At 38.2% G+C, this 21,638-nt stretch overlaps 1 protein-coding gene across 5 annotated transcripts in view; it reads left to right on the top strand.

Annotated features, from left to right (window-relative positions):
• ldb2a (LIM domain binding 2a) overlaps window positions 1-21,638 on the top strand; it is a 91,684-nt gene that overhangs the window by 14,404 nt on the left and 55,642 nt on the right. For 4 of the 5 annotated variants that reach the window (XM_063876997.1, XM_063876994.1, XM_063876995.1 and 1 more), the window contains exon 2: window positions 7,213-7,315. In XM_063876997.1, coding sequence (XP_063733067.1) covers window positions 7,213-7,315 — 103 coding nt within the window. Of the gene's footprint in view, window positions 1-7,009; window positions 7,126-7,212; window positions 7,316-21,638 lie in introns of those variants that run through there. The other variant, XM_063876996.1, reaches the window with a different exon arrangement.

The raw sequence follows: 21,638 nt of genomic DNA, 5'->3' as shown, positions 1-21,638 counted from the left end.
TCTGGTTTCAGACGGAGGGTGAACCACAGAGATTTTGAAGCATAGATCGACTTATCTATGAATTAAGTAATTCTTAAGCAAAATAATTAACTACTATGAACATTTTAATGTTATAAGTATAAACTTTTAATGAACTTGTAGGATTAACTCTAAAGTGCGAATATGTATTTAATGGACTAATATGTCAAGGTGCTTCCATAAAAATAAAGCTAATCACGGCCGAGCACATAAAGTAGGACTTCTTCTACAACATCTTTAGTTTTATTTGATTTATATTAACATGTTTTAGCTCCTTTAATGGCCTTCACCAAACTATCAAACAAAAGCTCCGTTACTCAAGATCCTTTTGAAAAAGAAGAGTCTTTGGTTTCTGTGAAGATGTTATGCTTCCCAATAACCTGAAGATGTTTTAATCTTTCACAACATTAAAACTCCCTTTAGCCAACCATTTATCCGAGCTCCATGCTATTCAGCAGCTGAATGGGGTTTCAGACATTGGTGGTTCTCCAAGGTCAGGCCCCAGACACGCCTACACTCTTGGAAGCTTTTATGCCACAAGAGGACAAGAAGCACCAGCGGGAAGAAAAATGAAAAAAAGAAACAGACCAACAAAAGCTTGCTGGGGAAAATAGTCAATGTAAAACATGGAGACATTAGTGGTTTATAAACTGTATAAGAAGAGATAGAGTGAGAGAGTAAAAATGGTGGTCTTCTTATATGTGGAAGTACGAATATGTGTGAGAGTATTTGTGAATAGACACATGAATAATATGCAGGGTTAGATGGATAAAGACTAAAGAGGATACTTAAGTATTGTTTTAATATACCTTGTACCATTTAATGATACAACTACAGTATGTTCTACACTACATTTATTTAACACATATTTACTGTATATTTTCACACAGAAAAATACATGATGCTAAACAACAGCATGCTCTTACATGTATTTGTAAGTGAGGAAAATAGAATACTATCATATCTATAATAATTAACTACTTTAAAAAGAGCTATTCTGTGACGAGTACATTTATATTTGATTTACTTCAGTACTTTTAATTGAATTCAAGAATTGAACTTGTATTTTTAGACTGTAGTATATCTACTGTTGCTTAAGTAAGAGTCCAAGTTTCTTCCATCACTATCTGGGTGTTTTTACACACAGTTACACTTCTCATAGTGTTCTTCTTGTGCCACATTGTGTCATCTGCCTATCCATCCTATACGAACATTTCTATATGTGAGGACTTAACCCTGCACTCTGTTGCTATTTACTGAGGATCCTCCCCATGCTGTCGATCCAATCCTCTGGATTTCCTGTAAATCCCCGAGGCCTGGCCAGCATTGGTGATTTGTGGTTGGCTAGTGGGCAATTGACACATTGATAAATCCCCCTCAGATGGGGTGCGATCCGTTTGAATCAATAGAGCCTTATCGGCTGACGGGCGTCACGGCTGCGACCATGTCGGTTCACCTCGGGTCTCTCGCAGTGGGCCTGATTTGTAGCATTTGACAACAAACATCGTCACGCCACGTGGTTCGTCAGAGAGTCCACGGGCGTAAATGAAGGCAGGACTCTGTCTGTCAGTGAGCAGCTGCAGAGAGCAGGAGGACACAGACAGAGAAGCAGAGAGGGGGAGGTCGAGATACAGGGAGACAGGCAGAAAAAATAAAGATGAGATTGGAGATAGGGCTGGGTGATACTACGGCAAAAAACCTCTGTTCTCATAGGTGCTTTTATATCTCAATAATGATGTGTATCAGGATAAAGCAGGTTATCTTGAAAATAAATAGTCTTTACAAAATCAACACATGATAAAGCCATTTTATATATTTTACTGTTTGATTTAAAGTATTTTAAATTGTGAGAATTGACTCATTTGATTAAGAACTTTAGTGGAAAAGGAACATTTTAAGTACATTTACAGATAAATAATAGATACACATTTCTAGTTTACACTGACTATGTTAACACGCATGCACACAAATATAGAGAAATCACATTAAGAACATAGTTATTAAATTGAAATTAAATGAGTTGTACTGTAAAATATATTTTATAAAACTATCTGTAATCTTCAAATGATATTCCTTTAAAATATCGCACATTAGATTTTTACAAAATGTCACAATGTGCTTGTTATAGTTTTACATGGCACGATTGTGTATCACGACATATGATGCAATTCCTTTGACAGACAATATATTATCATACTGAATTATTGACCAGCCATGGAAGACTTCTTCCACAGTAAATATGTCTCCTTTGCTTTTTACCACCTGCTCCCAATGCCAGATAAAAGTAGAGCTCCTCACATTTCCTGCAGCAGTCGAGGGATTGAAACTGAAGACAGCTTCCACAGCACCATGAGCCTGTTCAGCACCAGCCAGAGGATTCATATGGCTCGAGTCCACTGGCCAGACTTTAGCTGTTCTCCGGCCGCGTGGCTCTGATCCAGCTTCTCCTCTGTCTTTAGATCCGAGCCAAACCTTGCTGCTCCACAACGCAGCCAGCCACGTTTTACAACTTGGCGAGACTCTGGCCAAAAACTGCCCAAAAGCTCCAGTTTGGAGGATTAATGGTTACTGATTCTAAAAGACAGTATCCCCCCCTGTATACAGTAATGGAAAAGTTTCAGAGCAACAAAAAGCTTAATAACTAGCTCCAATGTGTTTTTAATTTACACAACATGTGATTTTCTTTGGAAAACAGCAATAAAACTGTCAAGTGCCATTTCTTTTATTGTTGTAAGATTAAGTGTAGTTCATGTCGGATGAAATGTGCTTGTTACTTTTCTGATTTCTTGGTTGTCTGGGTGTGGGGCTTTTGAACTGAAACACAAACTGCATCTTAGGGTTTGACGCTGCTGCAAAATAGGTTGCTTGTGAAAATCTGCTATTTTTTTCAGTTGTTGTAACACAAGCCAAATCCGTAGGCTGCCAACATCAACCATATTAAAAAGAGCAGATCATATTATTTCATAAATAAAAAAGTTCAGTTTCAGGACAGCATGGTGGGAAGGCCACAGAGAGAGAAATAATTTTAAAATTGACTCTAAAAAGAAACTATTTTGAAGTGACTGTGAAACGTGGCTGAAAACTGCATGAGGGGGAGGTTAACTAACCTGCTTCTGTAAATCTGAATAAGAGGTATTTTAAGGACGACAGTATTCTGTAGAATAAGGGAAGTGGAAGCTTACGTAAAACACTTTTCATTTAAACAGTAGGAGGGAGCTTAATGAAAAGTCTTTTAAATGGAGTGATGGGGGCCCTCAGGTTGACAGCACTCTCCAACACTAAATCCTGTCAGTTTAAATTGAAATTGGGATTACCCTTTCATGAAATACTCTAACTTGTTTTAACAGCGGGGACACATGCAGGTGGAATACTTCGAGGTGGAAACTCTTGCTATTCTGAATGTTCTATTACTGCCAACAAATGCCAAGAAAACAAAACCTGTATACCCAATTATCTGTGTAGCCTAATAAAGTGAATTGTTCTGTACCTTGGATGAGTTGTAATAGATTTACTTTCTCAGGCTTTAGTTTAGTCAAAGTAATAATACCATACCATGAAAACACATAATGATAAGCAAATGTCCTGCATTCAAAGCAGGAGTTAATGTTACTTGCTGTCAGGCACTATAACCTGCAACAACACATCATATTTATATAACATGTGCTTTGTATGTAAAATCTGAATTTACAAAGAAACAGAAAGAGAAATATGCAAGAATGTTTTCAGGGGGATTTGCAAAAGTTGGGAGTACCAATACAAATAAGCACTGTAGGCCTACAGAATTTTTGGACGGTGATAGGATTACTAACCAAGTAGATGACATAATGTCCATAAAGACAAGCAAATTCAAGTTTTATAATCATACTTGAAGTTTCTTTTTGAATATTTAAGGATTCCTTAAACTATGTTCTTAAGCTAATAATATGTCCCTTCAGTTACCGTATAAAGCATGGTGCTTTTATTTTGAAGGATTAATGTCGTTAGCTGTTAAACATCCGGAGACTGTTGCGGTGAAAATGTCGTATTTAGTGTTTGTTTGGCACCTGGATATCAAGGGCACAAGGTTTGTGTGTGTTTCGTTTGACGCTGAGTGATATTCTTAAGGTTTATCAATAGTTAAAGTAAGTTCGAAGGCGAGTGTGTTCAAGCTAGCAATGCTGCTACTAAATTAGTGCAAATTACCGTTATTTCTGTTTCCGATCAATTAGCAGTTATTTTTGCCATTAGCTACAGTACGCTACAATTATGCTTTAGCTAAACACTACAGGTGAATAGGGCAGTGGTGGACAAAGTATTCAGATTCCACTTACACAGCGTGTGTATAGGGTAAGCATATTGTACTCATGTGTCATTATGAAATATACATTATATTTAGATTATTATTGTTGTTCATAGTGTTTCTATCTCTGTCTGTTTTGTCCTGCAGTGTTACTATTCTCCGCCAGTCTCTTTTGAATGGGCTGTATTCATAAGAAACAGACACCATACACGTGCTGGCTGTTCAAGCACTAGCTTATTCTCACAGTATGACACACAGATAGTGGAACACACACAGACACACATGGCAGCTCATGCAGTCTGCTCCCAGTTGGCCAGCTGGCCGGTGATACATGCACAGACACAGAGATACCCTGGCATGTTTCCACACATTCATCTGTCAAATAAACAATTACACTGATTGACCTAATGGGGCGCTATAATTACTGGTCAACAATGCATGATGTTTATGACACGACTGGTCAAGTGTTTGATGAAACCATGAGTGAAATGGATGGTCAACCTTTTTCAAACATTTTGCCAAAACGGCTTGAATTGAATTATTCTGTTGCAGATTAATTTAATCAATTATTAATGGGGGAAAAAAAGGCACACATCTTTGTTGCATTCTTCCTCTCAAAGTTTAGGATTGACTTTTTTTCTCTGTTTTTCATTTTTCTAAATTTACAGATGCAATTTGAAGTTTCATATTTGGGTCTCTGATATTGTCTGGTCCTTTTTTAATTGATTTATGAGCATTAACATTGCAACCTGCCTTGGGAGAAGGATGTATCTTATAAGAGTTTCCTGCATTAAGTATTGGGGGGATTTTAGTTTGAATAATTTGAATTATCTTGGTAGAATATTTTCCAATAAAATGTATAAGTTAAAATTAGATTTGGATGAAATTCATATTATTTGTAATATTTTTACAAGGAATTAATGTTTTGCCCTATAATTAAAATACCATCCATCTCGGTTCAGTCACAGTTCAGCCTATTTGCAATCCTAAGACCTTCCCACTAACCGATGATCACGTATTGATTAAGCAACTGGATGTAGGTCCATGTGGTCAGGCTTCCTCCTGACCACATGTCTTCCTCTTGGCATCAGACTCATCATGTTTGAGACCCGTTGACCTGCGAGGCGCCCCGCTCGCTGCTTATTGGGCTTGACACTGCTCGATGGTGACAACGCTAATTGTCAACATCTGGAAAGTGCTTGCCATCCCTCAGCCCTGCGCAGAATGAAACCAGTGATCTGTCATAACGTGTCAGAGGAAATTAGCATCAGTCGAACGTGAGCGGGTGGAGGGTTGAGGGCAGGGGAGGAGAGGGGGGTCTTCCTGTCAACATTATCTGAGGAGGGGGGTGGAGGCTAAATGTCTGTTAGGGGAGTAATATCAGGTCAAAGAGATTTACATGAATGGGTTTCCCTACACGTGACCTTGACTACTGCTCCTCTGCTATTATTATCACTTCTACCTCTCCAATTACTGTAGTAGCACCATCTATTTGTGATTTCACAGGACTTGTTTGAAGGAAATATAGGATGATTAAGTTGCGCTATATAATTAATGCTCTTTTTATTGTATACTACAGATATGTTTACAATGTTTACTATGACAAATGTTAATACTACAAAGAGCTGCTAGTTTTACAACCTCTACTACTTGTTCTACTAGTTTTACTACAACAACCACTATTTGTCCGAGTTGTGCTATAATACATAATTATAAAGTGACTATTTTCTATAGTGTTGTGGGACTAAAGCTGCATAAATAATACAACTAATTGATAGTTGGTTGACGAAACAATAATGTTAACATTTTTATGCAAAACTTGCAGTAAATACAGTTTTTAGCCACTCGAATTTAAAGGTTTACAATTTATTTTCTGTATTATATCACATTAAACTGAATAAGAGTAGATTTTGGACTGATGAGATATTTATAGAAATCACCTTGGACTTGGAGGGACTGGAATAAATAATCATCAGATGATGAGGAAAATAATCATGAGGTACAACACTAGTTTGCTAGTAAAGCATACAAATCCACCACCCATACTACAAATGGTTAATAATAATATGCATTTACCACTTGATCAAGTTAAAAGTATCCCTGCCTGCTGCAGAAAGTGGGAGCAGTAGTGAAAGCTGTTGGACGACAGCTTGTAATTCAGACCCGTAGGAGCCTGAGGCAGGGCCCTCCAAAGTCCAGGCTTAGGAAAAGTAAAGGGTGTTACCGGGCTTTGGCTTTACATCGAGCTCAAAGAAAGGCTTAGGCCAGCAGCCAGCACTGAGATCACTTTTTTGAACCTGATTTATGGATTCATTTTTATAAGCTTGTTGTAGCTGTTAGCCTTTTGTTCATATTCTGTCATATTGTGATGTCTTTTTATGGCCCTGTCGTCATTTATTTTACGCGCATAATGTATTTGACTGGTTTACGATTCATACTTGAACCCTTTCGTAAACTCAAATGTAAAAAAAAACAAAAAAACCTCATGAAATGCATTTTAATAAAAAGCAACAAACGAGCCGATCTCCAATAAAGGGAATACTTGCCCTGCACTGCTGACTTCAATTCTCCCCATAACAATGTTTTGTTTTATCTTGTATCACAGGAAAACCAGCGGGTCACAATATCTTTGTCATATCAGAATGAATCGTTATTGAATTTATGCAAAAAGTAAATAAAAAAGCAGCTGCTCAAGAGCAGCAACGTGGATAAAGGAAATGTACTGGGTTATTTAATAATAACCAAACTGAAACAACAGAGGAGGAACACCTGGAGCGACATGCTTCTACATGATACCTATTGTTTTCTTTTTACTGGTTTTAATGAATGTAAGATAATGATTTTTTAGAAAACAATGTCATTGTTAAACTGAGAAAGTTCTGTCTAACTGTTGCATTGTTTTTGTCCTTTAACAGGAAAGTGACAGTTTGTGGTGGGACGCCTTCGCTACAGAGTTTTTTGAAGAAGACGCCACTCTCACGCTATCGTTCTGCCTCGAAGATGGACCAAAGAGATACAGTAAGACTCCTTCAATGTTTCAGCAAACCACCATTAATGAAATAATTACATTTCTCTTAAGAAATGTCTGCTTGTTTAGTTTAATACTGGTTTTATTTTGCAATTTTCTCTGTTATATTTGATCTAAAAGGGAAAAAAACTCACTTTATGTTGGTTTGTGCGTGTATGATTCAACGCAAGTTACATTTGTTTTGTTTCTTTTCAAGTCGCACAACCCTCCCACCCACCTCCAAAATGTTTGGTATTGACATTTTTTCCCAGTGTTTTACCATGCAGAGGTGGTTATGTTTTCAATATGGGTTGTTTGTCTCTTTGTTAGAACTATTACTGAACAACTTCTGGCACTATCCTCATGAAACTTGGTGGGGGAGTGTAAAATGGCCCGAGGTGTCCTTCTAGCTTGTTATATTATAGCATTAGATGTTATAAATTCTCCCATCACATATTAATTAAAGTGTTTTAACCAGTAACCTCTATGTCTGTCAGTACCTGTTGTGTCTACTTCCAAATAAGGTATTGACTTACTGAATTTTCCTCAAATGCCTTTTAACACCTCTAAGGAAAAAGGGTGTGAGCCTGAAAAGAAAGGAAAATATCTGTACCTCTGAGTCTAACATTTCCTCTTCTTTAAGTCAGAAAATAGGTATCCCCCCCTCTCCTAACAATAGTTTCCTCTCTGTATGTGATTGCTGAACATTGATGCAACATCACACGTAACAACTGGTAACCTCCTTCTGACAATTTCATCAAAGGCCTCTATTGTGCCCTCTGCCTTTTTATATAAAGATGTAAATGTAAACCACAGTTATGAAAATGGGTAAACTATTGGGTATGCCTGAATTGAAACGCTTCACAAAACAGCTGCTTTTGTGCGAGATCATAATGGTGATTCTTTAGGAAAGTGTGTTGCTATCTTGGCACCTTTTTCCCAAGAGGAGAGCAGTACAAACTGATACCATAGTTGTACTGTAAATGTTTTATATCGAATAGAGATGAGAAGTTGAAGGAGTATTGTCGGGTTTCCAGGAATCCAGCTGATATGTGTTGTTTTTAGATACACAAAATTAGTTGGCTGGCTTTTTGAAAAAATTAAATCCTTGTTGAATCTTCAGAAAAACAACAGCTGATGCGTTACGGTATAGTTGGGTCTTTGGCAAAAAGTGAAATGTACCACTCTGTATATTTAAAAAAAACATCAGAGAGAAGTGACGACAATCCCCAAGCAACATTTCTGTGACCATCAACCGATCCTCGTCTCTCATGTGTAAACTCATGAAGATTTGCGCCTCTGAAACATGATGAAACCTTTAGCTGTAATTTCCATTCAATCACTGCAAGAAATAGTTTTGCTAATAAATACGCCTTTAATGAATATTGTTGTTTTTACATTTCTGTTCGTGTTTACATTCAAAAAACAAGACATGACATTTTTTTTGATTTTGATTGAGCCTAGCTAGCTATTCCAAGTGTCTATGCTAAGCTAACTGCCTGTTGACAAACCGTTTTAACTGCATGTTGTCATCAAAAAGTCCCCTCAAATCCACACATGATTAACAAAGTTGGTAAGAATATTTTATTACTTTACAGAGAGCCTCGCTAGCTGTTACCCCAAAGCTATGCTAACTGCCCTTCTAGCTTTAGCTCGAAGCTTAACGCACAGACATAAGTGTTGTTGATCTCCCTCAATCACTCTTGGAAATAAGTTACTTTAAGTGTAACTCTTACTCGGGTGGAAAGATATCTAATATTTCATAAACTCCTGTTGGTTTTTATTTTATTTTATCAGGGTGCAGGGCCCTGACTTTCAGAAATCGTTCTTCTCACTTGGTTCTGTGCACTAAGAACTTAAGTGAGAAACGTTGAGACTACAGCCACAGTATTTGGTTTTCAGCGAGGATTAAGTAGAGTCTGTTATTGAGTTAGGGATAGTGTCCCCTTCTTCTCATCTGCATAGGTTTGTCTTTTGATATCTGAAACATATTGAATATCACACAGACACAGATAAGGATGTGGTGCTCTGAAATGAGGTGTGTGTGTGTGTGTGTGTGTGTGTGTGTGTGTGTGTGTGTGTGTGTGTGTGTGTGTGTGTGTGTGTGTGTGTGTGTGTGTGTGTGTGTGTGTGTGTGTGTGTGTGTGTGTGTGTGTGTGTGTGTGTGTGTGTGTGTGTGTGTGTGTGTGTGTGTGTGTGTGTGTGTGTGTGTGTGTGTGGCTGCTGCTGTGTTAGTGTGATTCAGCTCAGTCATGGGGGAGGAAGAGAAGAGAGAGAGAGAGAGGAGGGAGAGAAAGAGAGGGAGGGAGAGAGAGAGAGAAAGAGAGGGAGGGAGTGGAGGATTGTTGTGAGCTGGGCCCCGGTTTGCTTTTCAAATGTAAAAATACAAATCCCCAGTAGTGTAGAGACGGTAACCCTGTTCCCCCGGGAACGGGAGGCTTAACACCATGGCGATGATGACTCACCGTCAGTCGCAAGCCTTCATCGATTCACATTCAGGTGCACTAAGTTACACACGAAACGCATCATCCAGGAAATATACATCACGCTCATATGTACATACGGACTCCAAAGGAAACCTAAGAATGGCGCGCTCTGAAAGTGATGATGCCGTCTGTCGATGCTTCATATTGGCAGCGTTATATAAATAGATCCATACAATGTGTCACACAGCAAGACTTCTTTGACTTTCAGTAATGCTTTAAACTACTGCCACGGAACAACATACGATGATTCACGGGAAGAAAGACTTCACTGAATTTATCAAGGTTACTTAAAAGTGTTTAGGGAGAATAGCCTGTTGGATAACTGAGCGGAATGATGACAGCATAAGAGAGAGCACTGCTGGCTACATACTAGAAGTGAGAAACACAAAACCATTTTTATTCGCATGTAACGAGTTATCATGTGAAATGATGGCTGGAAAAACAACTTAGTTTACTTGGCTTTGTATTTTACGTTATGCCAACACATTTTGCTAATTATATTACTCTTATTCAGTTATTTCGTTAAAGAAAATGAAATGTAAATAATGGAAACAATTGCATCACAATTTCCCCAAACCTAGGCTGCTCCAAAGATATTTAATTAACTCTCATAAAAAACCAGGAAATAGCACACATGAGAAAGATTTGATGACAACTTATTTGATAATATTTAGAAATACAAGAGAGATTGTCCTGCTCAACCAGGGGGAAAAATGGAAGTAGATGAAGGGTGTTTGAAAAAAGGCTGTAATCACAGGCCAATGAAAAAAAACAAGGGGCAATATAAAACAGTCCAACAAGAAACAAAATCTATAATATGGCTCGCCAGGTATAGGGCTTCTCAGGGCTGGGGCTCCTCCCCTCTTGGACTCAGACTACTACTAGAGACCAGAACCAGCTTGCTTTTATTTAGTGACTTACTCTGGCTGAGCTCCTCCCATCACTCCAGCAGCCGGCGCTTTAACCACACCCTGCTGTCACATAAGGTTATCGCAAATTGAATGAAATCTTTGTTGTTATAAGTGAAAATCAGCAAAACAATATTCATCCTTGTTTTATTTTTGCTTTGTGTTTGGTATATTCTTGTATAAATACCATCGCATGCAGTGTTCCCTTTTCACTTCGTAAGGCAAACAGATTAAAGTGCTTATTTCACCATCTACTCATAGCTAAATGAATGTACCACAGCCTAAATCTGAATAAAAAAGTGTAATAATAGGAATAAAATAGAACTTGTAAGTACATGTAAATTGAATTCTATGCTGCAAGTTCTGCCGGTTAGTTTAGCAGCCTGGGCAAACGTGTAAATAAATACGATATTAAAATGATGCATGATAAGCTGCAAGGATTTTTGTATTTTGCTATATTTAAATATGGTGCACACAGAATGTATGTAAATGCTAATATACCAATATGTGGCTCAGCATTTTATCAGACACAGGTGCAGTATTTGTTGTTGCTTAAGGTACGACTCTACCTTTTCTCCCGGGAGGTTTTTCTTCCTCACCTTTTTCTATTACACAGAACCGTTCTTGTGACACGGATATTTCCTCCCTGCGTGTTATCAGGGGGCTTTAGACTCCCGCTGCATCCCTTTGTTTTTTGTCCAGAAATTTAAGCTCACTCTGCTCATTGTTCTTCGCTCTGTACAAAAGCATCAGCTAACTGCCAAACGTATAAAATGTAAGTGTGACCGCCGGTGGCCTCGCACTGAAATAACCTTTGCTTGCAGCCCTGGGAAGAAACGCGTATACATATGTAGTTAATCGCCACGCAGGTCAGAACACACTGACCAGTGATGTGTGTGTGGGAGGAGAGTGATAACCAGTGGTCATCCATACATATCCAAAAGAGTTACACAAGGTCGTAACATCTTGCAGTGGAACAAAGCCTCTTCAGACAAACTTGTACAAATTACAACAAAATGATAAAATAAAATACAAAGCATGCAGCAGTATGGATTCTAGATGTGACTCCCAAGGCTAAAGTGCTGTTGTGTGAAAATATCTGTTTTTTATATAGTTAGTTTTTGCTCCACGCCATTACATCTTGTAGTGGAAAAAAGTATCTTTAGAAAGTTTGGACTAAGTAGAACAAAATGTGTACAAAAATAAGATAACATGTATGGATTCAGGACTGGAATCTTAAGGCTAAGGCTGTTGTGTAAGAAGATCACTGTTTAATATTATATAACTTATTTTTGCTCCACTGTATCCAGCATTTCTAACCTGAGAGAGAATATAAGGAGACTATCTTTAAAGAAAAACATACAAAGACAATTACAAAATAAAGCATTTATAACTCTGTTGTAGTGTATAGCTACAGCTAACAAATATTTAAGGTGATTTCTGTATTTTCTTGATTCAATATTCATCTTAAACATTCATTCCTCCACAGAGAAGCTTTCCGTACAAAGTATGGGAGTGTTAGAAGTCCGTCATACAGTCATCCTACAGTAGCTTATACGATAATTACCAGGAAACAATCATTTCACTCCAGTCTGAGGCGCACTAATTTCATAATGTTCAGCAGAGGAAAAATAAGAAAAGCCAATTTACCTAATCTTTTTTTTTAAAGTGCATGGACGTGTGTTACGGTGTAACTCGTCTCCAGCTGGTGTTCATTGTTGTCTCTTGGAAGAAATAGATCATGTTGGAAATGCCTGCTTGTTAATTGTTTTAGGACAAACACTAATGCATTTGTTTCCTCCATGAGTGTCCAATTCTTTATGCTGGAATCAGTTCTGAACCTTAACGAGGGCTAAAATAATTGTTATCGTCACCACTGTCAATTTTCATAACCGGCCTTTAAGTCATTACAAAGGAAAGACATCCAAACATTTGGTCCATCATTCTTCTCACTATGTTGGCTTGTAATATGGAATCTATACTGCTCATTTTCGGTTTTGTGTTTAGTGTCTCTACTGTGACATGTTTACCTGCTTCGACAAAAAGCTCTTTATTTTTCTCATACTGCCTGTGCTGCAGCACCTCTTTTCACCAGAGCCAAGTCTGCTCTGATATTTTAGCTGGCCGGCTCTGTTGTGATTCGTCACCGTCTTAGAGATGTCCCGCCCTTTAGCCTATCACGTACAATGTGTTTGAGCGCTAGCCAGTAGTGAATAGTGAATGATTAAGATTAAGATTAAGATTCAACTTTATTGTCATTGCACAGAGTACAAGTACTAGGACAACGAAATGCGGTCTCTGCATTTGACCCATCCTAGTGTTAGGAGCAGTGGGCTGCCATTATGTACGGCGCCCGGGGAGCAGTGTAGGTAACCAGTGTCTTGCTCAGGGACACCACGGTGGCACTTGGTCTTTCAGGGACTTGAACTGGTGACCTTCCAGTTCCCAGGCCAAGCCCCTATGGACTTTGCCACCACCGCCCTTATATGTTACTGTGAGGTGACTATCTCACAGAAGTGGGGTTTTAGGCAGGGGGGAGTGCAAGGTAGAGAAACTACCCCTACGCCTGAACTTTTGGATCAAAGTCTTTGAAGACCATTAACGTGCACAAATATGTGAAACGCAGTACATGAAATGGCAAACCCCAAAAAGCAAAACAGCACCTTTTTAAAACAGCAACCTCATTGGAACAAGCCGGCTTCTTTGACCCACATACTGTATGTCCTACTCTTGCTTTAAACCAAGATAAATCCTCCTCACTGTGGCTTTAGACTGCATCTCCACTTGAATACGTTGAACTGAAATGTCTAACTAATAGTTGACTTTATTAGTTTTGTGTTTACATCAATGATGCTTGGTGTTGAACCCTCCAAATTGCTAAACATCTTCTCCCAGTTGTCAAAATGGTTATATTAGGATGTTGGTTATATGCTATCAGTATATCTAGTCCTTGGTGCTGTTAATATTCCTCCAAACGCAAATTGGAAGAAAGGCACTGCAGTAATGGACCAGCCTTCTGTTTTTGTTCTGTTTTGTTTTATCCTTTTGAGTAGCACAAATGAACAACTACATTTCGTTGTGAAGCTCCGCTCTGCAGCATAACAATAAATAGTCGTTGAACAAATTCCTATAAAAGTGATTGTTAAACTATCATGCAAAAACACCAATTATTTACTGATTTTGCCTTCAGAAACTGGAAGATTTTACTACTCTCTTTTCAAAATCATGGTAAACGACTTCCCTTGGGCTAAAGTGGGAGACAGATGAACTTAGTTGCTACCTTTCACTAAAAATGTGGCTAATTCATCCCTAAATCTAACAGTGACTTTGCTTTTCTACCAGCAAACTACAGACTTAAAACCATCAAAAAGCAAATTGGTGACGAGTCTTAAAGGCCCAGAGCATGTGACTTTTGTCTGAATAATTCCTCATGCTTATTCAAGCAAACTCCACCAGATTGTTTGTTGCGTTTAATTGTAATCTACTTGTATCAGTAACAATAACGATGTCAAAAGACGCCATAAGCATCTCATCCAGACAGATTGCATTATTTCTTGCCTCGTCTTGTTCTTCCAAAGATTTGAAGAGCACCAAATGTGAGCCCTGGGTTTTGTAGTCTCCGGTATGTCATAATATTTTATGGCGTCTTTGGAAATGAAACTTATTAAAGCCCTGTATTGCTATGGCAGTATATTGCTTTGACCAAAGTTATTATTTTTAATGTTTGCATCGTGTCCCATCGTTGGTCGGAGAGTGTTTTGGTGCTTTTTTGTGTTCCCCTGTACGCGTGTGAAATAATTCTCCATCAGCGCTGGCCAATTATTGTTTTCTACACCGAATATTCAGAAACTATCTAATTATACCCCCAATTGCCATAGCCTTAACACTCACCCCAGTACCTTGTCTGGCTCTGCAATCCATGAAGCATCTGATGAAAGCTGCACACCATGATGCAATCAAAGAGCAAGGCTCATTTTAGAAGTAGTTCAAACAAGAGAGGGAAAACTCTGCATGTTTAGTGGGCTGATTCAGGGCAAACTGCGAAAGTGATTCACAACACATTTACAATTCATCTAGTTATTCTTGCATTGCAGCACGCAATAATTGCAGGAATAAAATGACCACAGCTAATAATCTTTAAGCAAGCATGAGGACATAATGAGGAGGGAGAAAACTCGGGGAAACAGCCTCCGCCGTGAAGTAAGCTTAATAAGGGACTCACTTTGTGCTTTGAATTACAATTGCAACTTTTTCTCATCAATAAAATCATTATTTTTCATATATTTACAAAGGACAGCCTCGCAAATAATAACAACATAATACTTTAGCAGTTTTAGGAAGTCGTTTAGTCTGATTGTTTGTGAAAATATCCGTTCTATACCTACAGTAAAACATCACTTGTTTACAGATTCAAGCAAAAGACAAATTGTGTGCTCGCATATCAGCGGTATACTCTGCAGTGGACCAGTATTCACTAAATAAATGTGGCATTAAAGAAAATTCAATGCACCAAAAGAGGCTAAAAATCCACATAAAGCTGCAGGGTTGCATGGAAATAGTTTGTTGTTGCATCATAAGAAATAAATGACCCTTTTCACATCTTATACCTATTCATTTGACCTTATATTGGTTCTTATTGCAGGCTTTAATTTAGAGATACAATGATTGGTTGTTATTTATAAAAACAAGCATTTTGATAATCCAATAATCCTTAAATCTGGCAGAAAATGCTGTTTTCATATTGCTTTTTTATGTTTTAATTCATATTAAACTGAATATCTTTAGGTTTTCTTTTGTTGAACAAAACATTTAAGACAACAAAAAGTACTTTTAGAAACTGGGATGGACATTTTTTCACTATTTTGTTGGACTATTTTAAGATTATTCTCAAAAATAATTGGCAAATGTATCAATAATGATGATAATTGTTATGATTTAACTTATCTTATTAAGTCCCCACTTCTGAAATAAGACACACTACACATCTTCAGCCCACTACTACAGGCACCATAATGATATTGATCCAGTGTGTTTATGGTATTAATGTTAATGGCCAGTGTGAGTCAAGACCTCTTCATAAATTAATGAAAGTACCAGCCAGCATTAAACCCAACCTCAACCCTAAAGATGACCTCTAAGATGTTTACAGACGGACTCGATGCGGTATTTGTGTGAAAGAATGGAGACGGAGGGATACGGCTGGTGATATGACTCCCTTTCTGTTGAATAAAAGATTGACAGCGGAGGGGAAGGCTTGTTGGAGTGAGGCTGTGTTATTGAATAGGGTGGAGGGAATGAAGAGAAAGAGAGGTGGAGTCCCAAATGAAGGTATGGGAGTGGTGCTGTGTGTGTCTATGCCTCTGTATTTTGTGTACCAGAGATGGTTTGTGTGTGAGTGTGTAAGTGAATGTGTGTCGGTTTGGGGGACGTTGATGCTTCTGCGGAGGGGGTTGTTTTGAAAGGAGGAGGTGGTGGAGGCTGCTTTACACAGAGATGGATAGGACGGATTGAAGGTGTGGAGCGGTGATTGGCAGGCGGGATGATGCGGCCCTGGCTCAGCTGCAGCGCAGAGATGTCGGCTGCTGCCGCTGATTGACAGTCGGTGCCGAAGCCTGGGAACTTCAGCGCTGGATCCTCTGCAGAGAGACGAGAAATTATAGATTTAAACCAAAAATATATGTAGCCACAGCATTTCACTCTGCTCCTGGGTAGTTCCACACTGCCATCTATTGTAAACTTTGCACGTGGTGTTTTCATTCCTGTAAGGTTGTGCTAATCAAGCATTTATGTGTGGAGGTAATTTGAATATCGAATAAAAGATAGGGAAACAATCAATTAGTCATAAGGAAAGCACAGGGAGGGGGTGGAAATGTGTTTAATGTATGTGAGAAGGTAAATAATGTAAATGGTCTGCTCTGGGAAACAAATGTCAATTTGATCCTTCAGATCAGTTTTAGCCAAATGCTAACCATGTAACTGATGTCCTATTTTCATTATTGATATTTTTTTATATTTCCTCCGTGAATTCATTCATTCTTTTGTTTATAAAATGTAAAAAAAACAGTGTGTGAAATGCCCATTTACTACTTTCACCAGCCAACAATGGTGAATTAAATATACTTGTTTAGTCTACAACAATCCCAAAACCAATAATACTATATTTAAAAATACGAGACATTTCTGTATCCTCAAATTTGAGAATCCAGAATATGCTAATTTATAATTATCCTTAATAATATTTAGAAATAACTAACCAGATCAATACATTTTTAAAATCTGTATTATTTTATGTCAATTAACTCAATATTGAAACAACAAACCTTCCTCTCTGTTAGATTGCAGTCATTTATTTCTCGATGTGTGTTGTATAATAGTAGTCCCAGAGCAGAAACCTTGAGCTCCTTTATACTTTACAACCAGGAAAGATGCGGACGTGTTTAGAGATGCTGATTGGAGGTCATGGGATGTGTGTCTATTCATGCATGTGTCCGTAAAGCTGCTTTTTAATAAGTTAATTACTTTCCCCTTTGCTGGGTGACCTACGTTTTGTGTCTCTAACCCTTGTGATGAAACTTAATGCTCTGGCCTTGGTTACAGGCGGTGTGTGTGAAAGTCTGCAGATCTGTAAACACATCTTTGTGAAGCTCACACTCGCAGGTCGTGATGATTAGGCTGTGTGCCAGCCTGAGGGGCTCATTTGATTCTCTGGTAACACAAAAAAAAGTCTTTGTCTGTCTCCGTCAGAAAGTTTTGACCTGAAAGTCCACACATTACTTCTTTTTTTAATTTCAAATCACAGTCTGTCGGCTCCTTAAGGATTTCTCACCATTACCACCTTCTCCCGCTGATCCACGATCCCACTCCTGCAACAATGCTTTCTTCTCCTGCACCACCCTTCAGCGGACATTAAATGCATGTAGCCCTGATATATGTTTTCTAAAACTAAATAAATGCCGTTACAGCTCACAGCTAATTAACAGGCTCCATTTAGAAGACATGAGCTAAGAATAAGCCTGATTACATGCCTTTAAATCTAAAAAAACAAACTAAAAAAGCTTCAGTTTGACACATTAAGACATAAAAGTGGATAGAAAAATGATGGATCCTGTCCCTCTGCCTCTGATAGTTTATGTTGTTTTTCTAAAAGCAACAAACAAAAACAAGATGCTGGAAGGTCAGAGCAGCAGCGTTTCTATTTACAGATCTGATTTATATCAGAGATTGCAGGTTCATTTAATTATATTGATGTTTAAAGATATTTTACAGTAACCACGTACAGATAAAACCAGACCGGCAAACTAAAACACAGCTTTACTATTTTAAATTTAATCCTAAAAAGTATTAATGTAAATTATGATTGTATTATTACGTTATGCTAACAAGTGAGCCATGCTTTGATGGATTTACAAGATACCACAAGTAAATATAAACCAAATGGAGAATACAGTTCTTATTTGAACATGTATTCACTTAATTAACATAGTCAGATATTGAGACGTTTACATACGTACATCATTATACTTATTATAACAACTGTAATCAGCAGGAGAAAGTCAAGTAAAAATGTGAAAACAAGTCCATTTTTACTGGGTTTCCTGTATCTTGCTTTCAGTAAAAACATCTTGCACCGACCACAGCAAGACATCCAATTCCTGTATCTTCTATTTGAACTATTTAGAGCAGTTCTTCAGTCCTGGAATTTAGCCATTAATCTGAAAAAGCACAGTATTAAGTGATACAAAAAAATAGTTAGGGAATCATTTCAAATTGCCCGTTGTGTTTCTATTATTTTATGCCATTTTTTGACTGCAACGTCTTGTCTGTTGGCAAATAAGCCATTGGGTTTTGCCCGTTGATTGTTCGGTCAGTGCCAGAACATTTAGACTTTTACTTATTTCTGTCTATTTCTCACCCGGCGATAAGCCTGTTATCGTTGCCTCTCTGCAACTGGCCTCCTCTCCTCTCTGTGTGAGGTTTGAGCAATGTATCACCAAACTGAGTCGGAGTTGAGTAAGGTCATCTTGGTGTTGGCTACCTCGCATAACCTGTTTTTTTTTTCACAGCCGCTAGATATCCAGGGCGGAAAATAAGTAATCAATCTCTTACTGTGTCCTGGCAATTTGTGAGTGTGGCACCAACAATTATCGGAAGAAATTGCCTGATTCCCATGACAAGAGGCAGCAGCTGACAACTCTTTATCAAGCTTTTATAAAGGCATTGGGAAAATAAAGGAGACCTGTTCCTGACGCATGAGTTCCTCCCTTTGGTTTACTTTCCCTTCTAGCCAGTAACATTACATTATATAACTTGTTAGACGCTTCTATTCATAAGCAACTTACATACATTCAGTACTGTGAGCGACCCCCACAGGAGTAATTTGGGGTGAAGTGGCTTGGCCAGGGACACCACGACATGCTGACTGCAGTGGGACTGGAACCAGCTCTCCCCTGAGTCGAAGATCAGCGCACTATCCTACTGTGCCACAGCCTCCCTTTACTGCTTGTAAACTATTAAACAGTTATCATGACGGCTTCTCCACGACAATACATAAACATGATGCAAGGGAGTTGTATCTTCTCAACCATAAGTGCATTCATCATCAATAATTACATGCATTTTGCCGTGTAATACGAGTATATTAAACATTTTATGATAATGAATATTTTAAATGAGTCACTTTCCTCTAAGCAGCGTTTAAGAAATCATTCTGACTATGTGGAAAATACTTTACAAGTATTACCGATGATCAATGTAACTTTAAGCCTCAAATCAGGGGTGAAACTGAATAACCGATGCAATTGAAGTAAGAAGGAATCACCATCAAAGAGAGGAATAAAGAATGAAACATAAGTTAAACTTTATGACCTTCTTATTCTCTTCTCAACATCAACATTTTGCATGTCGGTCACTAATAGAAGTGAAAATTGATTTGAATACAAGTTTGGATTTGTGTTATTCTCCAGGCGATCTTTTAATGCAGCATCTGTGAATCTGTGGGCGTAGGCTCGGTGTTTTATCGGAGAGTCTGATGAAAATATACAGCAGCGGGCGTGAGCAGTGGCTTTGTTGCTCTGTTTGACCAGAGAAGAAAGAGATAGTCCTTTTTAAAGACATAATGTGGTTCTTCTGAGGCGGCCGGCAATTGTAGCCTTTTCGTTCTAAAACAATATCTGAAATAATTGACGCCTACTCATGCACAAAAAAGCCTGCTGGCATGAAAGTAAAGCACATTAGGAGGTACCTGCAATTCATTTCTAACAAAACAACACAGAGGACTCTGCTTGAAAATGATTATTGTTTGCCGTTGTTATTTTCTTGTGTGCCATTACTTTACTCGCACTTTAGTTTATTGAGTGCTGTCAACAAAGGACAGGAATGACAAATAAAGCATTAAAAGAACAGTTTTTCTTTCACACCTGAGTTTTAAGCTTCTGAGAAAAAAATGGAATAAGAGAAAGTGTACTTTTGCATGTTAAGTTTTTCAAGTTCTACATTTATCTGAAGGGGACTTGAACTCGACCTAGTTTTTTGTACCAATAATATCCGAGAGGTCCTTTCCTTATTGGGATTATGGGCATGACAGCGAAGCAGTTAGCTATGACGTTTAGCTGCTGGCAGGAGGGCCCATAATTTACCATAAAATATGTCCTATTAAGTGTCCTGGACTTTCAACAATACATGACTAATGGCTCAAAACTTTCTTCACAGTGAGTTCAGAATTTGAAAACAAATTAGCTCTACAGTTACCAAAAAAAAAAAAGAAGCATGGGACTGGAAAGAAATGAAATACTGAAATACAACTTGCGGGGTCATCACCAGGCAAGTGCTAATCTGTCTCAAATTGAATGTGTATAGCTAAAGACTGTCTTTAATTTCATGTAGCGTATCATATGTGTGGGATTCTTGGACGTCAGGAGAGACATGTTCATTAATTGAATATTAGTGGCTCTTACAACATGGTATCATGTGTAATAGAGTCTGTTTACGTCATATATATCAGTCGGCTTGGTCTCCAGGTGGCCTGGGTGAGGGTGGGAACCATTGTATGTGGCTAACAGGAAGTAGGGAACAGCTATCGGAGGGCACCAGCTGTCCGTGAGGATGGGCCGGTCCCCTGGCTTCCTGTTTCTCAACACTCCTCGTGCCCCGGAGCAAAACAAAGCCAGCTTCCCCTTCCAGTTTGAGAAACAATAGATGTCGCAAACAGCCATCCTCTTCTCCCTTTATTCCTCCTTTCTCACCTTTTCTATATCTTCTCTTTCTCCTTTCCATACTCAACTCTCTCTTTTCTTTTTCACCTCTGCTGCTTTTTTAAATCTCCCATTCTTTCTGTCTTCTTCTAAATTGTCCTCCTTCATTTCCTCTTTGCTTTTCTCCTCCTTCTCCTCATTAACTTCATTCTTTCCTTTATCATTTTATTTATTTAGTGTTTGCATAAATAGATTAGTGCATCCAAAGCATGTACAGTGTGTTTTATATACCGTATGTCTGTTGCATATTTGTACTAAGCCTTGATTACATAAGGATCGTTTAGAATTAGACGTTTTGCAACTTAAAAAAGGTTAAAAAACTATTATGTGAAATGGAGGACAGGGGGAACTTCAACTAGATTTTAGAATATATTAAGTACTTAACAACTTGAGAAAAAAGAAAGTTCTGCATCACACAAAGTGGAAGAACATTTGAATTTTCTTCCCTTAAAAGAGAAAATATTACATATTTAGAATCTGGAAATGGTGAGCCTACATTTGGTAATGAACATGACATCGCATTTAAAGTATTCAGGGGAAGTCTTCCCATGAGGTCTCTTACGGGACACATCTGCGATTTGTTTTGCTGAAATGTTAGTTTGGTAATGTTTGCTCCAAATCATGATGACAAACATGCGTTTCATGAAAAAATAAAAAGTAAAGTGCAACACGAGCTTTTAACAGTAAAAC

Source organism: Eleginops maclovinus, chromosome 23 (assembly GCF_036324505.1).
Source record: "Eleginops maclovinus isolate JMC-PN-2008 ecotype Puerto Natales chromosome 23, JC_Emac_rtc_rv5, whole genome shotgun sequence".
Lineage (NCBI taxonomy): Eukaryota > Metazoa > Chordata > Actinopteri > Perciformes > Eleginopidae > Eleginops > Eleginops maclovinus.
The sequence above is the reverse complement of the archived record's forward strand: the minus strand, read 5'-3'. Positions and strand labels throughout refer to the sequence as shown.